At 35.3% G+C, this 23,779-nt stretch overlaps 1 protein-coding gene across 4 annotated transcripts in view; it reads right to left on the reverse strand.

The window, feature by feature from the left end:
* Positions 1-1,265: 1,265 nt before the first annotated feature.
* Positions 1,266-23,779, reverse strand: part of TRIM36 (tripartite motif containing 36) — a 45,681-nt gene continuing 23,167 nt past the window's right edge. For 2 of the 4 annotated variants that reach the window (XM_066382037.1, XM_066382039.1), the window contains exons 3-11: positions 22,775-22,795; positions 20,939-21,264; positions 18,096-18,242; positions 14,939-15,034; positions 11,479-11,732; positions 11,129-11,253; positions 7,756-8,046; positions 5,145-5,442; positions 1,266-3,749 (exon numbers count right to left, since the gene is read on the reverse strand). In XM_066382037.1, coding sequence (XP_066238134.1) covers positions 3,395-3,749; positions 5,145-5,442; positions 7,756-8,046; positions 11,129-11,253; positions 11,479-11,732; positions 14,939-15,034; positions 18,096-18,242; positions 20,939-21,264; positions 22,775-22,795 — 1,913 coding nt within the window. In that variant the 3' untranslated portion in view covers positions 1,266-3,394. The remainder of the gene's footprint in view (positions 3,750-5,144; positions 5,443-7,755; positions 8,047-11,128; positions 11,254-11,478; positions 11,733-14,938; positions 15,035-18,095; positions 18,243-20,938; positions 21,265-22,774; positions 22,796-23,779) is intronic. The other 2 variants (XM_066382038.1, XM_066382040.1) reach the window with 1 other exon arrangement.

Below are 23,779 nucleotides of genomic sequence, written 5' to 3' on the forward strand. Positions count from 1 at the left end.
TACACACTTCAACGTCAAAGGTGCAAAATTCCATCATTTTTGACACATGCATATATTGCCTATTTTCAGCGGATCCAATTTTATTCAACTCATCTGCGAGATTATGACATAAAAGTTGTCCTCAACTTTCTGAAGTATGAGGAGCATAACTGGATCATTTGTGTAGATCTTAAAATGGTAAATTTCCTGCTAGGACAGGGGTCAGGAACCTATGGCTCGCAAATCTTTAATAAAAAAAAAATGTTAAAAATAATAAACATTCTCATGTATTACAATCCATTCATTTCCTACTGTTTATGTTCATGGATCGGGTGGCTGAAGCCAATCACAGCTGTCCTCCAGGACAATACCAAATTTTATTGGATAATGCATAACATACACGGGTCGTTGTATGGCTCTCATGGAATTACATTTTAAAATATGTGGCATTCATGGCTCTTTCAGCCAAAAAGGTTCCTGACCTCTGTGTAGGACAACAGAGAGGTTTCATGAAGTATCCTTGCTTTCTGTGTTTGTGGGACAGCCGAGCTCAGGAGAAACACTGGACACAGAAGGAGTGGCTGAAACGTGAAGCTCTGGAAGTAGGGATGCAAAATATTGTGAATGAACCTGTAGTTAATCGAGACAGGATCATTTTTCCCCCACTTCACATCAAACTTGGCTTAATGAAGCAGTTTGTTCAGGCTTTGAATAGAGAAAGTGAATGCTTTTAACATATTATTTCTGCTTTTCCTGCCTTGTCTTTCGAGAAGATAAAAGCAGGTGTATTCGATGGACCTCAAATTCAAACCCTCATACATGACGAGGAATTTGCCAGGAAGATGAATAAGGAGGAGAAAGCAGCATGGCAGTCTTTTGTGGCAGTTACAAAGAACTTCCTTGGCAACAAAAAAGCAGAAAACTATGAACTTCTGGTTCAAAGGATGCTGTTGGCTTTCCGCGACATTGGATGGAACATGAGCGTTAAGATTCACTTCCTGAACAGTCACCTTGATAAGTTTCCCGAAAATCTTGGAGCTGTTAGTGATGAGCAGACTACTGCTGGAGCATCAAACGAGATTGTCCTCAACAAGTACACAAACACAAGAGCTACAAACAAATTTTTGCCTGAGTAGAATTTAAATAAGTTTTGCGCAAATTTTATGATTAAAATACGTGTTTTAATATGTTCTATTTTGGAATTGTAGACAAATTCTGATGTAATCATATCTTTTAGTGTATCAGTGTATTTACTGCATTATATAAATTATATTTTCACAAAGATGATGCCCAAGAAGACACTCTACTTCATTATGTTAAACTAAATGTTGAAAATTTTATAATACCATAAAAACCTAAAATCTTTAATTGCAAAAAAACTGTAGCTTACAGAGAAAAACTTATGTCAGATTTGAGATCAGCACACTCAAATTAGGTAAGAACAGGTGTTTTTGTGGATGCAACAAAAATTTTGTTGCCCTGTGTTATGAATCAGAAAAATTAGACAAACCGATGAATTAACTGAAGTAAATCAGTTTCATGTTAAGCTTTTCTAATGATCAGTTCCACAAGAATTAAAGCTAATAATTAAATTCCCCAAATAACTTTATATAAAACTTTAGCTCTAAGTTAATATATTCACTAAACATCTTTCCATAAATAAATGTGCTTCCATTTTCCATATAAACATACTGAGAATTCCTGGAATAAAGATTTCAAGTTATATTTAACATATTTTTCATTTTTATTAAAAATGAAAAAAATCCAGAACAATTTACATATAACTATACAATGTTCAAACAGCTTTCCTATTCCTAATAAAGCTTCATATTTAAAATGTCTACGTGATATGTGCTTACCCAGGCCTGGGACTATCAAACTCTACCACACATGTGACTTCAGCAGCTTTATTGCACGATTCACATAACACTGCACATTTATTTAGATCAGCTTGTGTCATAAAGTGCTATTCATTGGTGGGAAAGTAACAAAGCCTATTAAACACGGAAATTCTCCATGATATTTTCTATTTGGCTTGGGAATAATTTAATGCTACCAGCCTGAATAACAGATTTCCATTAAAAATATAAAGAAAAAAAAAAGGTCTAAAAATTTTTGTCAGTCTATTAAAACATATCACAAGCATTCCAAAATGATGAGTGCTAAAATGCCTGTCTAGTTTCTAACATTTTAACTTCAGAAAAAGAAGTTTAAATAAAACCTAACAATAAAACGTTTCAAAAATAAACATAAAATTTAGACAAATTCTTCAAATTAAGAACTTTTAAAAGGATACACAGTCATTATTTTAGTCATTACTCCTAAAGAATTAAATTTGTACTTTTACTTGTTTATTACCAAGGCTCATTACCAAACAATGAGCCACAGAAAATGCCATACAACTGACCAGTTATTCCACATTTTATACTTACTAACACTAAAATTAGATCACGAACTTTTAAAAAATGTAAACATAAACCAGGACAATATGATATGTAATATCTGTGCAAAAAAATAAAAATCACAACACATAGAGGGGACAAAAAACCCCAAATATGACAAATATCAATGAATCTTCACTAATATTTATGAAAAGTAATTATTTAATATATGTGCAAATATTTTCACAAAGCAACCTAAAAATTGAAGACACTTTTCTGAAAAAAAATTATATAAAATGAGCTTCATGTATTAACCTAAAACTCTGTGTTTTCTGCAAAAACATTTGCTACACATGCACATACGGGTGTTACAGCTAAGAAAATGCTTTTTAATGTCCTTAAGAATATAGTTTTCAGTCTTTAAAAAAAAAAACCCAAAAAACAGTAGTATTCATTTGCCAGGCAAAATACTCTTAATATTAGTTACATACCTCAAAATACATAATTTTTCATTTAAATATATTACCATTTATGGCCTTTCTCCCATCTATACCTTTGTTTTTCTTTTAAAAACAAATGCAATACACAACGCTTAATACTAATTTCTATCCATAAGGCATTTAAAAACATCTTCTCTTAGGACATAAACATGATATAAAAATGAAAAACCAAACACAAAAGAATCATAATAAATACATTTGTATGTCTACCCCCCCAAAAAAAGAATGTATCAGCAACACCAGCTAACATAAATAAATTAGATTTCCTGTTCATTAAAAAAAAAAAAAAAAGCAATCTAGTTAACCATTTCAGTGTCATCTAGGAAAAAGTGTCCTTTCCCTGTTATTTAAGGAAGGCAGAAGAGTGACATAGAAGAGGCAAAGGTGTTCAGGTGTTTCTGTGTTTTAAGAAACATACACAAAAAACAAGTGTGGTGACAGAATTCTTAGATGATATGTAATTAGTTACGAATGTTAACAGCAAGGCATTATTTTGCTCACATTTTCCATTCTAAGTCACATCAGATGCTTAAACTATATGTCTTCTTGGTATTCTAGAGATTTTGCTGTGATAGGTTCTTCAAGCTGAATTCCTCCACTGCCCATTAAAGCAAATGCTGGATACATTGTGTGTGAACAGTCCACTTGGCGTTCATAAAGGCATTTCATGTGATCCATGTCATAGAAACCCACTTTGCCTTTATCATAGTCAAGGAAAATCCCTATACTTGTTGGCATGGGAAGAACTCTATTTTCAGGTTCATTAGAAGAAGTAGGTGACTTGGGTATAAAAAATTTCTTCATGCCTATAGTAACTAATGTAAAGGGTTGTGAAGAATCAAAATAGGCATCTTCACTTCCGCTGTCATGCCCACTGTCTTGCTCATATCTGCAACACAGCACACAAAATACAATCTTTTGGTGTCATTATCCATAGGCCTTCATGTATCTTTGAAACATTTTACAAGACAATCTATACTATACTAAGTTAAAATTAAAATAAATTACATATCAAAAACTTTCTAATGAATTAAAAACATAAGGATTACACATTAGCATTCAGAAGTACACCAACACACTCGCCCCAAATTCTGTGTCTTAAAACGTCATCCACATTTACCTAGATATTGACAAAGATGAGAACCTAAAAATTAAAGCCTATCAAAAATAAAGCAGAGGGACGAGACCTCAAGGATTTGTCAAAGTTTAAATATTTATAGCACACAATCATATGTAAGAAAATACAAAACCCCGATGTGTGCCCTAATCCGAGGAATTACAAACGAAATGAACTGGCCCTGCATACTTATGCAGGAGAAAGGGCAGGTTTCAGTCTCCTTCAGAGAACTCTTTCCCGGCTGAGATTTCTAAATGCATCTATAATGATGTAAGCAAGTATTATGGAGGTTTTCTTCCCTGTAGTATAAAACAGTAGCAGCTTATTAAAAATTAATACCAAGTTCCTTCTTTTTTTTTTTTGGCTTTTTATATATTTATGATTATAACATCAACCATTTTAATAAGTTTTTTTATTTCTAACATGTTACATATTTTTAAATATGATTAATAAATACTATTATTCTATCAAGTGGACATGCCACTACTCAACCATTTTTCTAATACAATTTGTATTGTTATGTCAATTTCTCATCTTCATGCAAAAATTTTTTCTATTAATCCAATTGTTAACCTGGGATTCTGTTCAAGTAGCCAAAAATTATTTCTCTGTGTTAGTTCACCTTTTCACCATCTAAATAAATTAAAGCACACAAACTCCATTAAATAGTCAATGTCTTTAGAAATTAAGATTCTTTGCTGTGAAAACGTGTTTACCATTACCCAATTTTGCAAAGTATTCAGGGGACATTTAAAGAGACTGTGTCCCCCAACAAAAGAACAACTTAGTATCAATTGTGAAGTATGGCAGTTTGGGACATTTCACTATATATGTAATTTCATCACATAATTACAGTAACTGTTGTGACTTTCAGAATTTAAAACTGAAGCTGTATCATAATCAAGAGGTATCCAAAACAAACTTAGTTACTCATGGCATCCTAAATTAACAGCTAAATCCCATTATTCCTGTGTGAACAAAGAAACCGCCTTTTCCTAGCCAGCCACATATGCATAGCCAAAACTCTTGACTCTAAGACATGTACTAGAAATGTGAAAAGTAAATCCAGGTCTATTTTCAAGCCTACATTGCTTAAAAAAAAAAAAAAAAGCATGTTTACTTTTAGAAGAATGATCATGTTCTAGATCAATTTAAAAAGAAGTGTACCTTGGACTCACTGCATCCCGAGGAGAACGAAGCCACTCTTGTAGTTTATCACTGGAAGCGACTCCTGCTTTTACCAGGTATGAATACGGCTCCACACGGAAGGCCCAGAAGTGCTTCCCTTTTGTAATCCCCACATCCCCGATGATGTAGTCTAAGCTGGTGTAATAACCCACTTGGATGCGTTCCGCAGCCAGCAGAAGATTGAATCCGGCTCTACTCTCTACACGGTCTCTCTTCAGGTTCAACAAGAGGTGTTCATTATTATAGCCACATTTCTCATCAAAGAGGAAACTGAAAACTGTAAATAAAGACTTAAAATTAGTCTAAGAAATATTCATTAGCATTTCTATCATTTACCGTTAAATATGATAGGTTTTTCAAATAGAAATGACTGAAGAGACAGGATGTAGCAAACTATGACACCAAAACCCCAACTCGGAAATAATTTTCAGCAAATTCTCTATACCTGAAAATCTTCAGAAACCTCAAAAGCTGAAGGAAATATTTTAAATATGAGAAAACTTATGAATGTGATTCCTTGGAATAGATATAGCAAATCTATCCTATGTATTTCATACTACTGGATTTGTCTTTTACCCCTAACTAAAGGGTTTTACATTTTCATAATTATCTATATATTTTCTTAAGTATTTAATCCAAATTTTATAAGTGTGAAAAATAAAGCACTTTTAATAATGTCTTCCATTTTTATTAACATGACAGGCATGAGAAACAGTGCATAGTGTAAAAGGAGAAAGCAAAGGATCTGCGTTCAGAGACACGGGTTTGCATCCCTGCTCAAGCGTTTCACTAGAGTTTAGCCTAAACTTTAATTTCCTCAACTAGAAAATGGAGATAAAACCACTTCTCCTAAGTCTCTATCAACTCAAACCCATTAAGCGTAACACTGGCTCCTAGCCTCCAAAACGGGGACAGTCCAAATGTCCATCAACAGATGAATGGAAAAAGAAAATTTGGTATATACATATGCAATGGAGTATTATTCAGCCAAAAAAGGAAGGAAGTGGATACATGCTACAACAAGGAAGAAGCTGGAAATCTGGCAGTCACACAGGGTTCTATGGATCTACTAATATGAGGCACCCAGAACAGGCAAATTCAGGGACAGAGAGCGGAACAGAGGTGACCAAGCTGTGTGAGGAAGAACGGGGAGTTACTGTTTAATGGGCACAGAGTGTCAGCTTGGAAAAAGTGAAAATTTCTAGATATGAGTGGTGGTGGTTGCACAATATTGTTAATGTACTTGATGCTACTGACCTGTACACTTAAACCTGGTTAAAATGTTAAGTTTTAACTATATTATAGTACAACTTTCAAAACTGTCTACTAGCGAGCTAAAACCATTCTCCATATGTAGCTGACCACTCTTCCTGGTAATGCCTACTGTCCCAACATGGTATGTCATCCTTCCTTGTAATCTCAAGTCTCCCAGACCTTAAAATAAATTCCAGTGGGTCATCCTATTCATTTGGCGTCTCTCTGAGAAAAGGAAGACAACTTTTAGCCCTTCCTTTCCTCCATGTTATTGAAACAGCAGTAACTTTCAAGTTTCTTTTTTCTCCCACTTTCAGTCAGAGACTAGAAAAGAGCTGAAACTGCATCAACTATAAAATATTTACTTAGTACTGCGCATCCCTTCTAAAACTATAGGATTTTATTAAGATTCAAGAAAAATAATTTTAGCCAACTCTATTTTTATATACTTGTATCCTAATTTTTTCAAATTAGCAACAAAGTGTATGAAAAATGAAGAGTGGAGAAATACACTTTGAACACATAAAGGGGAGGAAAGACAGGACAAAACATGGATACATAAGCCACGAAAATGGGCAGAGGCAGTGGGATCTAAAATCCAACTGATGGAAGGTCTTAAGGCAGTGATCAATAGGGCAAAATGTTTCCCTGCGAACCAGAGCACACCCTGACCTAAATGTCCTTTGTCAATGCAGACAATGTAGCGAACATCAACTAACCTGTAAATCATTCCCATTCCCAAAACTAAAGACACTGGGAAAGTAGTATGAGTGGGTGTTAACTGGAAGGGCGGGGGAGGTGGCTGGGCAGTAGTCTCGGATGGGGAGAGAGGTGTGCATATGGTTCTAATGAAGTCCCATGTGCTGGCAATCACTGTGTTAGGAAATCCAAACAAAATTGGATTAATCAAATTAATAGTCTAAATTAGGTTAATCAAAATTACATTTCATATTATACCAATACATTTTTTAAATACCTAGATCCTATGTTCTAGAGATTCTATAAGCTGATGAAAAAAATATGTACTATTTAGAACTTGTCAGGTAGCATATATGCTACTTTAATTCCAAATTAATAGCCCTGCTCCCTCAGACGCCTTCTTTTCATGTTTTTATTTGCTATCATCAAACACCTAATCCTCTCCTCTGCCTACACGGTGAAATTTATGTAATCAATCTATTTCTAAATCCTAGCTGGTATGGAAACTACTTTTCTAGACTCTTTTACAAATGAGAGCTGGTTTAATTGCAGGTCTACAAAGAAACACCAACTAGTTTATTTTTTATCAAGGTTTCTTCCAACTCTGGGCTTTCCTTATTCCCAATGGTCACAATACCTGGAGCTGGTGGAGTATGAAGAATCAGTTCTCGGCTGCAAGGACTACAAATTGAACCCTTGTAGGCTCTTACTCTGAACGCATAGTTACAGTTACTCTCAAGTTCTGAAATAACTTTGCTTGTGCCACAAACTTCTATCTCATTCCAAGACAGCATTTCTTCATCTCTGCTAATCTTCCGATATTCCAGGACATAGCTGTCAGCTTTGTCCTTTTCTGGATGGTGCCAACTTATGAAAGCATTGTTATAAATTTTGCTCTGTTCCTCATTGATCTCTGGCACATCTATGCCTGAAAGAATTATGAAATAGAAAACAAGGTCAAAATATTATTTAAAAAACTTATGTTTTACCTCAATAAATGATGTGCTGATAATACTTAGATGATTTCTAAATTTATAATTCTATGTATGAGAAAAAGAATCATTGCTGCATATGTGACAACATGGATGAACACTGCAGACATGCTAAGTGAAATAGGCCAGACATAGAAAGACAAATACTGACTGCATGATCAAAGTATCTGAAAGAGTCAAATTCATAAAATCAAAGACTGGAACGGTCGTTCCCAGGGGCTGGAGGGAGGGAGAAATGGGCAGGTATTAATCCACAGACATAAAGTTCCAGTAGATCACGATGAATAAGCCCTCAAGAGCTGCAGTACAATACGGGACCTAGTCAACCACAGCACTGCACACTTAAAATCTGATAAAAGGATAGATTCTCATGGTAAGTGTTCTTACCACAAAAATTTTTTTAAAAAAATACTTAAAAAGGTATATTTGTGTTTATAACTGAATAGAAAAAGAAAATTAAGACAAACATTCTTCAATTTCCACCTGCTGAATAAAAACCCCTTGACTTTAAAATGTTCATTTGTGCCCTCCTATAAACAATTATTTTAATAAATATTTTTAAATCTAAGTTTGGTAAAGATAGCAAAACACTTCAATAAACATCATACAATTTTCTTTCCTATTTTCTTCTAGAGTTGCAAAGCCATTTAAATAAATTTTCCTTGGTATAAACATGATTTTTGTAAGAAAACAAGGAACTACTACATAAAACACTCAAAACAAAATTTTAAGTAACTCAAAGATAATCACTACAATAATTTTGTATAACTCCTGTCAGTATTTTTCTCCCACTGGTGTTCTGCTATATGGGTGTATCAATATTTAACTATTTTCAGAAACATGCTTCTGATTTTCATTCAAAATACAACGGTCAAAATATTACAGCTAAATCATTGTGCATATTGATAACCAATTCCATAGAATAAATTCCAGTAAGTGTAACTATTTGGGTCATGTGGTAAGAATAAGCTATAAAAGTTACACATGCACGCGCACGCACACACATATTTATCAAATTACAGAGAAGTACATGAAATGGAAAGTCTCCCTCTTTGCCTTTCCCCAGCTATATGTAGCAATGTACAGGCATGCCTGGGTATAACCCATTTATGTAACCATAATGAGATCTATAAAGTCATCCAAAATATATTAAAGTGAAAAGAAAACGCTAGTTAAAAAATAACACAACTAGAATGGCCCGCCCAATATCCCATTCTTTTTTTGAAACATAGCTTACTGAAAAAAATGTGCATGCAGGAAGAATGAGGAGACATCAGCCAGAAGTTGGGTTCCTACTTTGCACTCTTAAACACTGTATAACCCTAGATCACCCACCTTCAACCTCATCTTTCCAAAGACTGTTTTGGGATCTCCAGGGGCAGGAAGAGCTTGTATTCCTAAGTAAACTAGCATATATGAAAAACAATTCAAGTATACCTTTGAAAAAGGGGGCGTATAGTATATAAAGTAGAATCAGCATTTGAAAGAGTAACAAATATATATTTGTAAAATCAAGACTGTCATAATAAACAAGATGAGCATGCATCTGAAGGGAGATTCAGGTACAGAATTGAAAAGAAAAGAAGTCACAGTAATAATCCTTCAGAGTTTTTAGCATTTAACAAGGCAAGTTTTCTTTGATTGAATGTATAAATCCATACATATATATACCTATATAGTTATCAGACTATAAGTATACCTTTTTTTACAGGAACAGAGAGTGTCAGAGAGAGGGATAGGGACAGACAGACAGGAACGGAGAGAGATGAGAAGCATCAATCATCAGTTTTTCATTGCGACACCTTAGTTGTTCAATGATTGCTCTCTCATATGTGCCTTGACCGCTGGCCTTCAGCAGACTGAGTAACCCCTTGCTCAAGCCAGCGACCTTGGGTCCAAGCTGGTGAGCTTTTTTGCTCAAACCAGATGAGCCCGTGCTCAAGCTGGTGACCCCGTGGTCTCGAACCTGGGTCCTCTGCATCCCAGTCCGACGCTCTGTCCACTGCGCCACTGCCTGGTCAGGCATATACCTTTCTAAGGATTATAATTGTTCATCATCACTAGGAGAGAAATCTGAGGGGGATGAAAAGGTAAATAAAAAGAGGAAAGGAAGAACTCCCTGCTGGGGAGCAGCACAACATGAACAAGTCGTACTGGCTGGACTGTGTCCCCCTACAATGTGAAGTTCTGATCCCCAGCACCTCACAATGTGACTTTATTGAAGACAGGGTCTTTAAATAGATAATTAAAATGAGGTCATTAGAGCAGACCCTCCTCCAACATGACTAACATGGCTAGTGTCATGATAAAGAAGTCTGGACCCAGATCTGTACGGAGGGAAGATCATGTGAACACATAGGAAGCTGGCCACATGCAAACCCAAAAAGAGGCCTCAGGAGAAACCAACCCTACCAACACTTGCTCTCAGACTTCTAGCCTCCAGAACTGGAAGAAAATCAATTTCTGTTGTTTAAGGTACCCACTCTAGATATTTTATTTTGGCAAGGATAGCAAGGTAAATGCTTATTCATCTTAAGAGTCACTTTTAGCCTGGAAATACCCAGGTTTCTGCCCCAGAGAAACTCACATACATGTGCACAACAACCACTGATGAAAATGTTCAATACAGCACTGTTAACAATAAGAGAGAAAATAGAAACAAATTGTTTCTCAGTAGAAAAATGATTTACATAATGAAATACTTACTATGAACAGTTAAAATATAGCGTTAAACCAGAATTTTGTGTATAACAAATATTTATCTTAATTTTTTTATAAAAGCAATTTACAGAAAGGATACATACAATTTGATGGCATTTACACACTGCTTAAAAAGACACACCAACAGAATATAGATTTTGTGAATAAAAACATAGTTATACAGTATGGTTTAAGATATGATGGTTCTGGGCAACTGAGATGCTGCTTCATCACGTCCAACAAAAGAGAAGTTGTGTTTTTTCTACACAATGTAAATTCAGACTAAAAGAGCATGGTTCTGCTGTTACTAGAACTTACCACTAGAGAAAAAGGATAGTTCTCCAAGAAGTTCTGTTTGTTTGGATGTATTAACAACATAGTCTTCGAAAGAAGTCTGAGCCGCAGGTCTAAAGCTCTTCAAAGATTCTGTAGCTTTCTGTATTCTGTATCCAGACATTATAAATTATAGAAATAATTCGTTAAAAAGGCAAATTAGACTAAGTATCTGTAATGTGGTTAACAAAAGAATATTTGACTTAACATTCAAGTTCAGAGCGAAGCAAGGGGTACTTCACATGACAGGTTATGAAGGAACCACTCAGAGCTAAAGTGGGTTGTACAGCACGGTCTCAAGACACTAAGGAGATTCTAGGTGAAGAGCGAGATACCTGCGGTGGAGCTGTTTGGCGGTCTGTACAAAACAAGACTGATCCGTCTCCTTCAGCACCTCTTGAGCGTATCCCACAAGTCCATTGTTCTCTAGAAGTCCCTGATATTCTTCCACTTGAGTCTGAAATTTGTCTAATCTGAGTTTCTTCGAAGCATCAATTGCTTTCAAAACTGATGATTTCCTTTCTTCTAGAATTTCAAAGAGCTTTTCAAAATGTGTAATTGCATCTTCTTTAGCCCTCTCTCCATTACACTATTATAAAACAAGCAAAGCATTACCTTATCTGCTAAATCCCAATGTCTTTTCACAAAATAACCCAAACTCAACAAAACAAATCCAAATATTGTAAAGCAAATAAATTTTGTCTAACTCTGAAATTCTCAGAACAATAATTTGGCATCAAGAAATTATCAGCACGATTGGTAACTTTTATTTAGACATTTTAATTTTACAGTATTATACCTTCCTTAAACTTTTAATCTCCAAAGTCCAATAATAAACAATGTATTCACTTAAATAAAAAAACAATCTTCAATATGTATACAAAGGAAACTGAGGCAGAAATTAACTGATTTAACCAAAGACACAGGAAAGTACAATTCTGGACTTTTTAATTCATTTCTAATTAAGGACACGTTTTTATCATTTCCACACTAATCCAATAGTAAACCACAGCCATGAAACTCAGTAAAATAACATCCTTTACTAAGAAAAATAACTCTTTAAATTAAAATTTTATTGTAACTAAATTCTATGTGACTTTATGCAAATTACTTAAATATTTTATGCTTGACTTTTTCTCTTCTAAAAACTAGGGATAAGAGAAACCATTTAGGTTTCTGTTTTTGAAGACAGAAAAAGATTGACATAAAATGCCTGCCACAATGTCACATATTCTCAATAAGCATTATTTTCACTGTACAACATGTGTTCCCCTATTTTGTCAAAAAACAGATCCTATCTGTAGTACTAATTAAACATTTTTAATGTCAATGAAATCAAAGATCAACTTGATTATTTGAAAATATACTGTCAGAGCACTCATCATGACAGATACTAAGCAGCAGCCAATAGAAAAAAAGATCTCCAAGAACATTCTTAAAGGTAAAAATATATTATAGAAGTGCACTGTGCATTTTCCAATGATTTCTGACCAATATTTATAATGAGAGAAAAAATTTTCCAGATTCCCTTCTGTTTCCTTACCCCAAAAGCCAATTTCTTTTAAGTGGGTGGGACAGGGGAAGACAGATGCTGGTGACATTTTGGTAGTATTTCAATGACCAATCAGGACATTAAACTCAGAAATATTAAATGTAGGTAAGAAGGAGATTTTTTCTCCAGTTTGGCATAATTATAGATAAAAAGACAGTATCACAATCATCACTGAGTAGAAGTCAAGAATAGAGACAAATTCTCTAGTGTAGAAAATTCTTATTGATAAGGCTATCAATGCAGCATAGGTCAAAGGTACAAAAAGAGACTAATTTCTCCTGGATCCCAAGGAATCAATGTCTACATGAATACTTGATGCCTAAGTTCCTCAATTTTCAACCTGCTGAATGAAAAACTCTAAAACATGTATTGAAGTTTCCTTATTTCAGAAGGGCAGCATGACTAACAACCTATTTTTTTTCTTTTCTTTTTTTTAATATGATAGGAGAGGAGATAGAGAGACAGACTCCTGTATGTGCCCAACCGAGATCCATCCAGCAACCTCCATCTGGGTACAATGTTCGAATCAACCGAGCTATCCTCAATGCCTAGAGCTAATCCTCAGATCCACCGAGCCACTGGCTGCAAGAAAGGAGGAAAGAGAGAAGAAGGAGAGGGAGGGGAAGAGAAGCAGATGGTCGCTTCTCATGTTTGCCCTGACTGGGGATCAAAGCCAGGGCATCTGCTTGCCAGGCCACTGAGAAACTGACCAGGACTCCATTTATCTTGATAACTTGCTATATGTTGGGGGATTACACTGATCAAACAAAAATATAAAAACAAAATTCCATTTTTAAATTACATGAAAATGAACTTAGGGTAGTGAATGCAATTAGTGAATACCAGAAAAAATATTTAAAAAAGCAATACTGGTTAAAAGTGATAACTAGCATAATTTCCTTTTTTTTTTTTTTTTTGTATTTTTCCAAAGTGAGAAGTGGGGAGGCAGAGAGACAGACTACCACATGTGCCTGACCAGGATCCACCCGGCAAGCCCACTAGGGGGCGATGCTCTGCCCATCTGCGGAGCCATTCTAGTGCCTGAGGCAGAGGCCATGAAGCCTGGCCAACTTTGCTCCAATGGAGCCTTGGCTGTGGGAGGGGAAGAGAGAGACAGAGAAGGAGAGGGGGACAGGTGGAGAAGCAGATGGGCGCTTCTCCTGTGTGCCCTGGCCAGGAATTGAACCAGGGACTTCCACATGCCAGGCCAACGCTCTACCACTGAGCAACCGGCCAGGGCTAACATAATTTCTCAATAATTTTAACTCATCTTTGAAAAAATTTTTTCAAGAAGTAACAGTCTCATACTAGCCAGAATATTTTTTTATTTAATTATAACTTTTAAAGTGATCAGAAGTAATGTTTCCTCAATTTATTTCAAATAGAGAAAAGAAATATGCATTAAATCAGTGAAGACTACTTGAAATTTTAAAATAACCCAGTCCTGATCTCTTTTACTGTATTTTTTAAATACAATTTTTCTAATATTTTATTGAAATGTAATATACAAACAAAAAAATTTACGTATGTGTAGAGATCAACGAATCTTGGCAAACACTCCCATGTAACCAGCACCCAGATTATATAAAAGACCACTACCAGTATCCCAGAAGCCACCCTTTTAACTTTCAGAGGCACTAATCCTCCTCGTCTTTAACAAGTCCTATTCTGAACAATATAGGCCATTTGCACCTTTTTTAGTACTTTTTATAAAAAGAATTCCACAGTATTTTTACTCCTTTGTATCTGGCATCTTTCAATACTATTGCAAGATTTGTCTACATTGTTGTAGATACTTATTTTTACTGCTGCTTACATTCCAGTAGTGACGAACATCTGGATAGTTTTCACTTTGTGGATATTACAAATAGTGCAGCTATGAACATTCTAATACATGTGTTTTGGTATATACTTAGGGATATCTGGAATTTTAAGTAAACCTGGTCCTCTCCACATATAGTACATTTTTTCAAATGTCATCTATTAATTTTATAAAATATAGATAATTGCAAAAGCTTTCATTTCTCTTGTTACTGCTCTTGAGACCTTAACTGCCACATAAAGAGTTTGTCATTCTTTCCTATGCACCACTATTAATCACCTCTAGCATAGCACTGATCACACAAAATTATAATTTATATTTTACATTTGTTTTCCTAGTCCCAGAAAAGCAGAAGTGAAATCTAACCCAACTTAATAAAAAAAGTTATCTAGATGAATAGACAAACCAGTTTATCACTTACCTCTGTTTCTTTCATTAATAAGTTTAGTTCAGAAATCTGACTCTTCACCTGGCTCTCCTTGCCAATAAGGTAATCAATATCCTTTGAAAGCTTTTCCTGTTGGAACATATTGGTAACACAAACAGAAATAGAAGTTTAACACAGGCCTTACAAAATCTTCTTTTCCTTTTTTACACAGTACTTCTCTTCTTCAGCCTATGGATGAACAGACTGTAAAATCAACTATAATGATTATAGTTATTAAATCAGTTTCTGACCTTGAGCACAGAGGCCCAAGAATATATAAGATATTGAAAGCAGGCTGGAAAAAAGAGCAAGATAGGAATGCTCAGATTAGTCAAAAATCCTAAATATACAAATGGTACATTTTTGATAGCTCATTTTCACTCCCAAAACTCTTTACCTAAGGCTGCTAAGTAAAAGAGCAGCCAATCAAATAGTACAGCCTTCCGTCAGACTTGATAATTCACTTTCACACACACACACCCACAACACAAATAGTAACAAAGACCCTTCCAAAGTAATCTCAAAGCTCATCTCAGCCTAGATAGTCATTAAACAATTATATGTACGTGTGCATATTTCTGATTTCTGTCTGTCTGGAGATTAACAAGAGAGATAATTATATGGAAGGAAAAAAAAATAGGTGTCACCTATCAGAAGACTACAGTAGCAGGGCTTATCCCTCTCAGTTATTACCTACTTAGGCCAGTTCACCCACAGTAATAGCCCTCTCCAGAACTGATAGACACCATCCACAAAACAACCTGGTAATAAGTCAGAGAGGCCACATACTACAACACAGTTTACCTGTATTAGAAGCCAGATCAAATAAAGAGGCAGATGGGTAACCTGGCCCCTACTTCAGTTTCAACAAACAGCAGACAAAAAACACAAAGTAATCTTATGTGACACCCATTTCTCCTTTTTCTTTGCAACAGTCAAGTGAGTAAAAATGAAAATGTTAATATAATCTCCAGTTTAAACATCTAAAACCAGGTGAAAGGAAGGAGATCTGAGGCAATCTCTTTGCTACTTTTAGAAACTGAAAAGTTCGTTATGGAGTCTATTTTCTAAAAAGTCTAAAACATATGAGAGAAATAACAAAATGTAAAGAATAGCTTAAGTCTATACTATTATCAAAAATTTAACAACACACCCTGGCTGGTTGGCTCAGTGGCAGAGCGTAGATCCAGCATGTGGATGTCCCAGGTTCAATTTCCAGTCAGGGCACACAGGAAAAGTGACCGTCTCCACCCTTCCCCTTCTCCCCATCTCTCCCCCCTCCCCCTCCCCACAGCCATGGCTCAATTGGTTCAAGAGTATTGCCCCCCGCACTGAGGATGGCTCTATGGAGCCTCAGCTTCAGGCACTAAAAATAGCTCAGTTGCGATCATGGCCCCAGATGGGGGTTACCGGGTGCATCCCGATTAGGGAGCATGTGGGAGTCTATCTCTCTATCTCCCCTCCTCTCACTTAGAAAAGAAAAAAAAGAAAAAGAACAAATTCAACTCCAAGTCATCAAAAAAATTGTTTTGGACAACTTGTATAAAATCAAATCAATAAGCAATAAATAAAAAAGATGACAAAGTTAAATTTAGCAAACAGTGGTACTACCACTGGAGGGCAGAACAAAGTCAACAATGACTGGACTTTCTCTCCACTTGAAAAATATTTTAAAACCTATCAGAAAATACGCAAGAGCTCTCAAGACACTGGACATCAAGTAACAAAGAACTCTGAGATGGTAAACACGACGAGCCAATGGCTGCCCCAGCTTAGCGTTTGGAGGTTTCAAGGCCAGGTGCAAAGAACTCAAGGAGCCATTATCCCCAATGAGTTGAAAAGATGAAACGGAGGGTACATACAGGGAGGCTGGTTTGTAAGTGTAATTCCTAAGAACTGATGGTTAGAGAAGAGCAGGGCTCCCCTTACTCATTCAGAGTATTTATTGATCAGTACATACGTGGGAGAAAACTGCCAGAAGTCAGGGAAAGAATCAGCCAGTAGGATTAGAGGAAACACTTCCAGGATGTCACACAAGGCTGGGAATAGTGCCTGTTCCCTACCAGCCAGACTAAATTCATAGGGCACTGAGAAGAGTAAAGAAAGGTTTTTTACATCCACACTTTGGTTAAAATTAGTCCTAGAACTAAATCTTGCTCTGTCCTGCCTAACAAAGCTTAAAAGCAAGGCCGAAGAGGAACAACTGTTTCCAAGTAACTTAATCACATACCAGAAGAAAACACAAGCATATCTGTAGGATACAAATATCCAGTGTCCAACAAGGTAAAAATTTCAGTACCAGGCAGCCAATCAAAAATTGCTAAGAACACAATGAAGGGGGGAATACAAATCACAATGAGAAGAAATAACAGTCAAAACTGACCCAGTAATGATTCAGATGACACAAGTAATAGACGACAATAAAACAATTATACCTCTAATCTATGTACTCAATGTAGAAGGAAGACTGAGCATGACATATAAAACGCAAAATATAAAGCTGTACATATAAATAAAAATTAGATATAGGCCAAAAATGCAAATATACATATATATTGTTAAAGACAGAAAGGAAGCAAAAATTAAAATGGGTCATAGATTTATGCACGGATTAACTTCTTTTTAAAATATTGTTTAAAATAAAAAGGAATAAAGCAAACAAACAAAAAAACAGCATTATACCACAGCCTACTTTGCTGTTTTAAAAGTGCCATGTATGAGATTAAAAACAGGAAGCAACTCAGTTGTAGCTAGTGAGAGTCCCGCCAGAATAAACAAACAAAAACTGTTTCTACTAATCCTATGGGCAAGCAACAAGTATCAAATGGCTGCTGTCTTTCAAGGTGTGCCATTCCCAAGGACAATGTCTCAGGCATTGGGCTCACTTGCAGATCACACTAAAGAGTCCTCCATCCTTGTCTCTTTGCTCAGAATTCAGAACTAGCACCTCAGTATGACAAAGAACAGCTGGGTCAGAAATCCTAACAACATACTATCAGTGGACCATTAATTAACAATTTTCATTGTTAACTTATTTCAGTAAAACAGACCACACAAGAAGTCATGATTTTATAAAGAAAAAGTTAAAGGCATAAAGTATAACAAAGTTATAAAGAATCAAAATTTAGTTCCAAAATTAAACAAGTCCTACCTTTAAGGTTTTGTAGGCACTGCTCATGGTAGTTACACGGTGATTGGAATGACTACCACCCAGCTTACAGAGATGACAAACTGGCCTCCGACATAATTCACAGTACATATTTATTCTCTCCGTTTCATGTTCTGGGCACATTAAGATCTGTTGAATAAATAATAAAAGTGTGATTAAGGATCATCATAGCTTGCAGGACTCTCAAAGTCCCAAAAAACAAAGATCTGCTTTAGAAAATCACTAAATAAAGCCATTTAAATGAATAAAAGTATAAAAAGAAAAAAAAAAGCATTTGGTGTATCATATGAAAATTCTCTATATTAGAATTTTTATTGTTCAATTTCAAATAGTCAATTAAATATGTAGATGTTATTTCTCCTAAACTTGGTGATAAGACAGCAAAAATTTCATTACTATCAGCCTTAAGTAGAATGTGTCACCAAGCTAGAAAGGCTCTAAATAGGTAACTCAATGATCATAATATTTTCCTAAGGCACAATAACAAATATTTATGCAAGTCCACTGCATCACTATCCTCGCAAAACATCTATCTGCTCCTAGCAGAGTCTTGGAACACTTTATGATGTAAGCCTCCAGATGCATTTGCTTTTGCATACTAAGTACACATGCTGGTCAAATTTAAAATTGTGTTTTTCTGATTCAAATTTCTATGTTTTACTCAGTAACTTATCATTAGCAGTACATCTGAATATTTATGCAAAATAATTACTTTTATTTTTGGAAGGGAAGTTTCCTTAAACCAGGGGTAGTCAACCTTTTTATACCTACTGCTCACTTTTGTATCTCTGCTAGTAGTAAAATTTTCTAACCGCCCACTGGTTCCACAGTAATGGTGATTTATAAAGTAGGGAAGTAACTTTACTTTATAAAATTTATAAAGCAGAGTTAAAGCAAGTTAAAGCATATAATAATTTCATTGTTTGGCAGAATAAATCTTTATAAAACAAGTTACTATAATTAAATCTATCTTTTTACTTATATTTTGGTTGCTCCACTACCGCCCACCATGAAAGCTGGAACGCCCACTAGTGGGCGGTAGGGACCAGGTTGACTACCACTGCTTTAGACCAAAGAGTTGATGAAATCAAAAAGATGTTTATGAGTTCAACAGTTTAGATTTTAAGCTACCATAACTATTCTGATAATTTAGAAAGAAAGAAAAAATGTCCAATGTGCATATCTTAGAGAAAAACAACTGGAAGAGTTCAAATTTTTTAGCTTGTCCAAGTTTCTACATTCTCAAAGTCATAAATAAAATATTAAGTTTGACTTTCTATAAAGAATGATGACCAGAACTCAAAGTTATAGGCAAATATTCTATAGGATAACCTTTTTAGAATTTTACTATATTGAATAACAGTAACACGGGGGAAAACTTTTTTCTCAAATAACCTATTCTTATTTCTTCAGTTTTCTCTTATTAATCTTTATTATATTTGTAAACAGAAAGAATAAGACTGTAATTTATACTAAAAATGTTTACTCAATATTTCATAAATTCTTAACTCATTAAACACAAGCCTCATATAACTTATTTAATAATCATAAGTTCTTTCATGATGGAATTTATTAATTTAAAAGAAACAGTAAAGCCTGACTAGGCGGTGGCGCAATGGACATAGCGTCAGCCTGGGACACAGACGACCCAGGTTTGTCTGGGTTGCCGCTTGAGCGTGGACTCATCAGCTTGAGTATAGGGCCGCTGGCTTGAAGCCCAAGGATGCTGGCTTGAGCAAGGGGTCACACACTCTGCTGTAGTCCCCCAGTCAAGGCGTATATATGAGAAAGCCATCAATGAACAACTAAGGTGCTACAACAAAAAAACTGATGCTTCTTCTCTCTTTCTCTATCACTGTCTCTCTCACTAAAAACAAAACAAAAAAATAGTAAAACACCAGGTTGAAGTCATAACTTTTTAAAAATCTGTGACCTTGAGCATTTAAAATGACAGAAACATAATAGAGGACTGCAAACTACTTGATATGTTTTACCACAATGACACGGTTTGAAAGGCATCATTCAAAACATGCAAGTTTAGGTTTTGTATTAAACTACCAGTTCACTACACTATTTAATACAATGTAAATACTCAGCTCATAGTTTCAAGATTAACTTTTGGGATTTTTTTCCATTTTTCTATTACAAATTAAAGGTTTTATGCTCAACAATATAAACAGATTTTCATACTCACACAGTAAGTTGTAAGGAGTAAGAACTTAAGAGAATCAATTATACTTTTTTTAATCTATATAACTCAGAAACCAGTATAAATGAAGATATAAAAAAATCATTCTGCTTTTCAGTCACAGAACAGGGCAAACCATACAGTAAAGTTATTTCAAGTATTATTATAGAAATTACCCAGAATATTTAAGAAATGCAGATTCTACTTCAGATACTAGACAGCATATCACAAGCCTCAGAATATTAGGCTGTAATTACACTTATTTATTCACAGTACAATTTTAGCAAACTAAGACTATCAGGAAAATGTCTCCTAATCTAATTTTTTAGACAATTACGGGTTTATCTATTAAAGCACAAAATCTTTTCAACTTGAACCATTTTACTCTTCCTCCTCTAACTCATTATCATTATGAACAGTCACATACTGTGTTGTATTCTATTGTATATAATCGAGTGAACCATAACACTGCCTGCTAACCTGTGGGGATGTTTAGCAACATACTAAATAACTCCCAACTTCTAAGCCTTAATTTCTTGTACCAGCTTTTAAAGTTATTTTCTTTCTTACTGTCAAATTCTAGACTTGCAATAATTCCTTTTATAAGGCATATTCTAACAAAAAGAACTTCACTTACCTTGGGTCTAAAATTAGTGGTTGGGCCCACATACTCATGCTGTGCTTTTATAGTACCCCAAGGATGATAAATTTTGAAGCATTCATTGCAGTAGCTTGCACTGCAGTCCATGCAACTCTTTGTGGATTCTTGAGGTGGTGGTTTACAAAGGTCACACATAATGGCTGTGGCCGCCCTGGCTGCCTGCCGATACCTCTCGACAATAGTTTCCAAAGTGAAATTCCGAAACAGACCGTTGATTCCTCGCTCTCCAAGATCCACATCATGCTCACAGCCAGGGCAAGGAAAAGTAGTGGTCCTAGGGGTCAGTGAATTACGCTTCCAGCCTGTGTAATCAGTAAGTCCTTGTTTAGTTACATTAGTAAGAAAATAAAATGAAGAAAAAGGGGTATGTTTTGTGAAGATACATATCTACAAGCATATTAAAAAACTTAAATACTCAAAGTTACTCCCTTTGAATCAATTCATATTCTGAAAATACTTTTTTATTTTTATTTATTTATTATTTCTTTTTTTCTAAGTGAGAATCAAGGAGACAGAGAGACAGCCTCCTGCATGTGCCCCGACTGGGATCCACCTGGCAAGCCCCCTTTGGAGCAATGCTCTGCCCATCTTGAGCCATTGCTCTGTTTCTCAGCAACCAAGCTTAAATTTTAGCACCTAAGGCAAGGCCATGGAGCCATCCTCAGGGCCTACTTGTTCCAACTGAGCCATGGCTGAGGGAGGAGAAGAGAGATTGAGAAAGAAGGGAGAGAGGGAGGGTGGAGAAGCAGATGGTCACTTCTCCTATGTTCCCTGACCAGAAATTGAACCTGGAACATCCACACACTGGGCCGATGCTCTATCACTGAGCCAACTGCCCAGGACCTGAAAATACTTCTTTAAAAAAATACTTTCCCACCTGACCAGGCGGTGGCGCAGTGGATAAAGCGTCGGACCAGGATGCGGAAGACCCAGGTTCGAGACCCCAAGGTCGCCAGCTTGAACGTGGGCTCATCTGGCTTGAGCGAAGGGCTCACCAGCTTGGACCCAAGGTCACTGGCTCAAGCAAGGGGTTACTCCGTCTGCTGAAGGCCCGCGGTCAAGGCACATATGAGAAAGCAATCAATGAACAACTAAGGTGTCACAACGAAAAACTGATGATTGATGCTTCTCATCCATCTCTGTTCCTGTCTGTCCCTACCTATCCCTCTCTCTGTCCCTATAAAATATATATATATATATTTTTTCCCTTGGAAAATAAAAGACAGACCAAAGTCATTAAATCAAAGAAGAAAGTATTCTATAGTAAATCCTATATAAAAAATCATTTTAAATAAAACAGATACATGGACAAAATATATAATACAATACTATACTGGCTATGGATCTTTTGAAATTATATAATAATTTATATATTTACATATATAAATATTTATAGTTATTTTTATGTATCACACCCAAATGAATTGGACTTCCATTTAAATAAATAAAGCGTTGACTATGCAATAAAAAATGATTCACACAGAAGCCCTTAACCTGGAGCTCCATGAATTGGCTCCAAAGAGATCCAAATAGTTTTGCAAATTATTTAAAATTGCATGCAAGTTTTGTATAGATATTCCTATGCATAATTTATGGTTAAATAATCCATATATTTTAGCAGCATCTCAAAGGAGTATGTGATCACAAAATTGTTAAGAATCACTTCAATAGAGGGTTTCCCACCATAGTATTGTTTTATCTGGAAAAATTCAGTAGGCAAAATCATTAGTTAATTAAGCACAATCTACAAAAGAGTGAAAATGAAAAGCTCATTCATAGTCCTAGAATCTAGTGATTTTAAAAGGAACCAACCATTTAATATCTTCTTATGACCTGAAAAAAAAAGAATCATTAAAGGTTACTTAATTCAGTAAACCAAAAGTTACCCAAGAAGTATTACAAATAGTTTTATAATACATACACAATACAATGAATGACATTAATATCAATCACACTTTAGTTCAGTATTACCCTGATTTTAACAAATCAAGAAACTAAGGCATGACAGTCCTTACCCACAAATTCACCAGAATCCAGGTTTGCCATTTAACATTGGTGCATACATACCATAGTCCCTCCTCTCATTTATAAATCTATTCTTAGAGCATGTACTGTTGACTGCCCACAAAATAATTACCTAAAAATAAACAAACTTCTTAAACTACCACTTTCTTTCAATACTGCCATGTATCCAAAAATGAATGGTTAAACTTAGTATACCACATTTAGGAAAGGTCTTTACACAGCTATATTAATCCTGCCTTGGCACATACTACCCCCACTGAAAAGACTGTCTTTAAAAATCCCTGCATCATAAATATATACAAGTAAAATTTGGCAATCAGAAGGCACTAGGCCCTGAAAGCTACTTATGGAACAAATATGCAGAGTATTTTTAATATCTCTATTTAAAGATATTTTAATCTTTAAACACACCAAAAAAAGCACACACAAAAAAAAGCTGTGCCACAAAAATCTAAAAATCCTAAATAAAATATATTCTTGTACTATTAATATTTCAAAAAGCATGCAATACAGTCCAAACGTTTCACAACACATCAGGCATATAATGAAATAAGCAGCAAAGCCGTTTTTAAAATGCATGCCAATGAAAATTTTATTTAGTGAAAACACAAGCCAATTAATACTGGAAGTGATACAGTGCAGTGGTCAAGTTTAAACATATGGAAATTCACATTTAGTTGCATGCTTCCACACATGAACTAGGTGATACAATGAAAATGGTTGACTAATCTCAACAATTTTTTTAAAAAAATGGGTTATTATTGGCTTTATGAATTGAAGGTTATGACCAAT

The sequence above is a fragment of the Saccopteryx leptura genome, chromosome 4 (genome assembly GCF_036850995.1).
Source record: "Saccopteryx leptura isolate mSacLep1 chromosome 4, mSacLep1_pri_phased_curated, whole genome shotgun sequence".
NCBI lineage: Eukaryota > Metazoa > Chordata > Mammalia > Chiroptera > Emballonuridae > Saccopteryx > Saccopteryx leptura.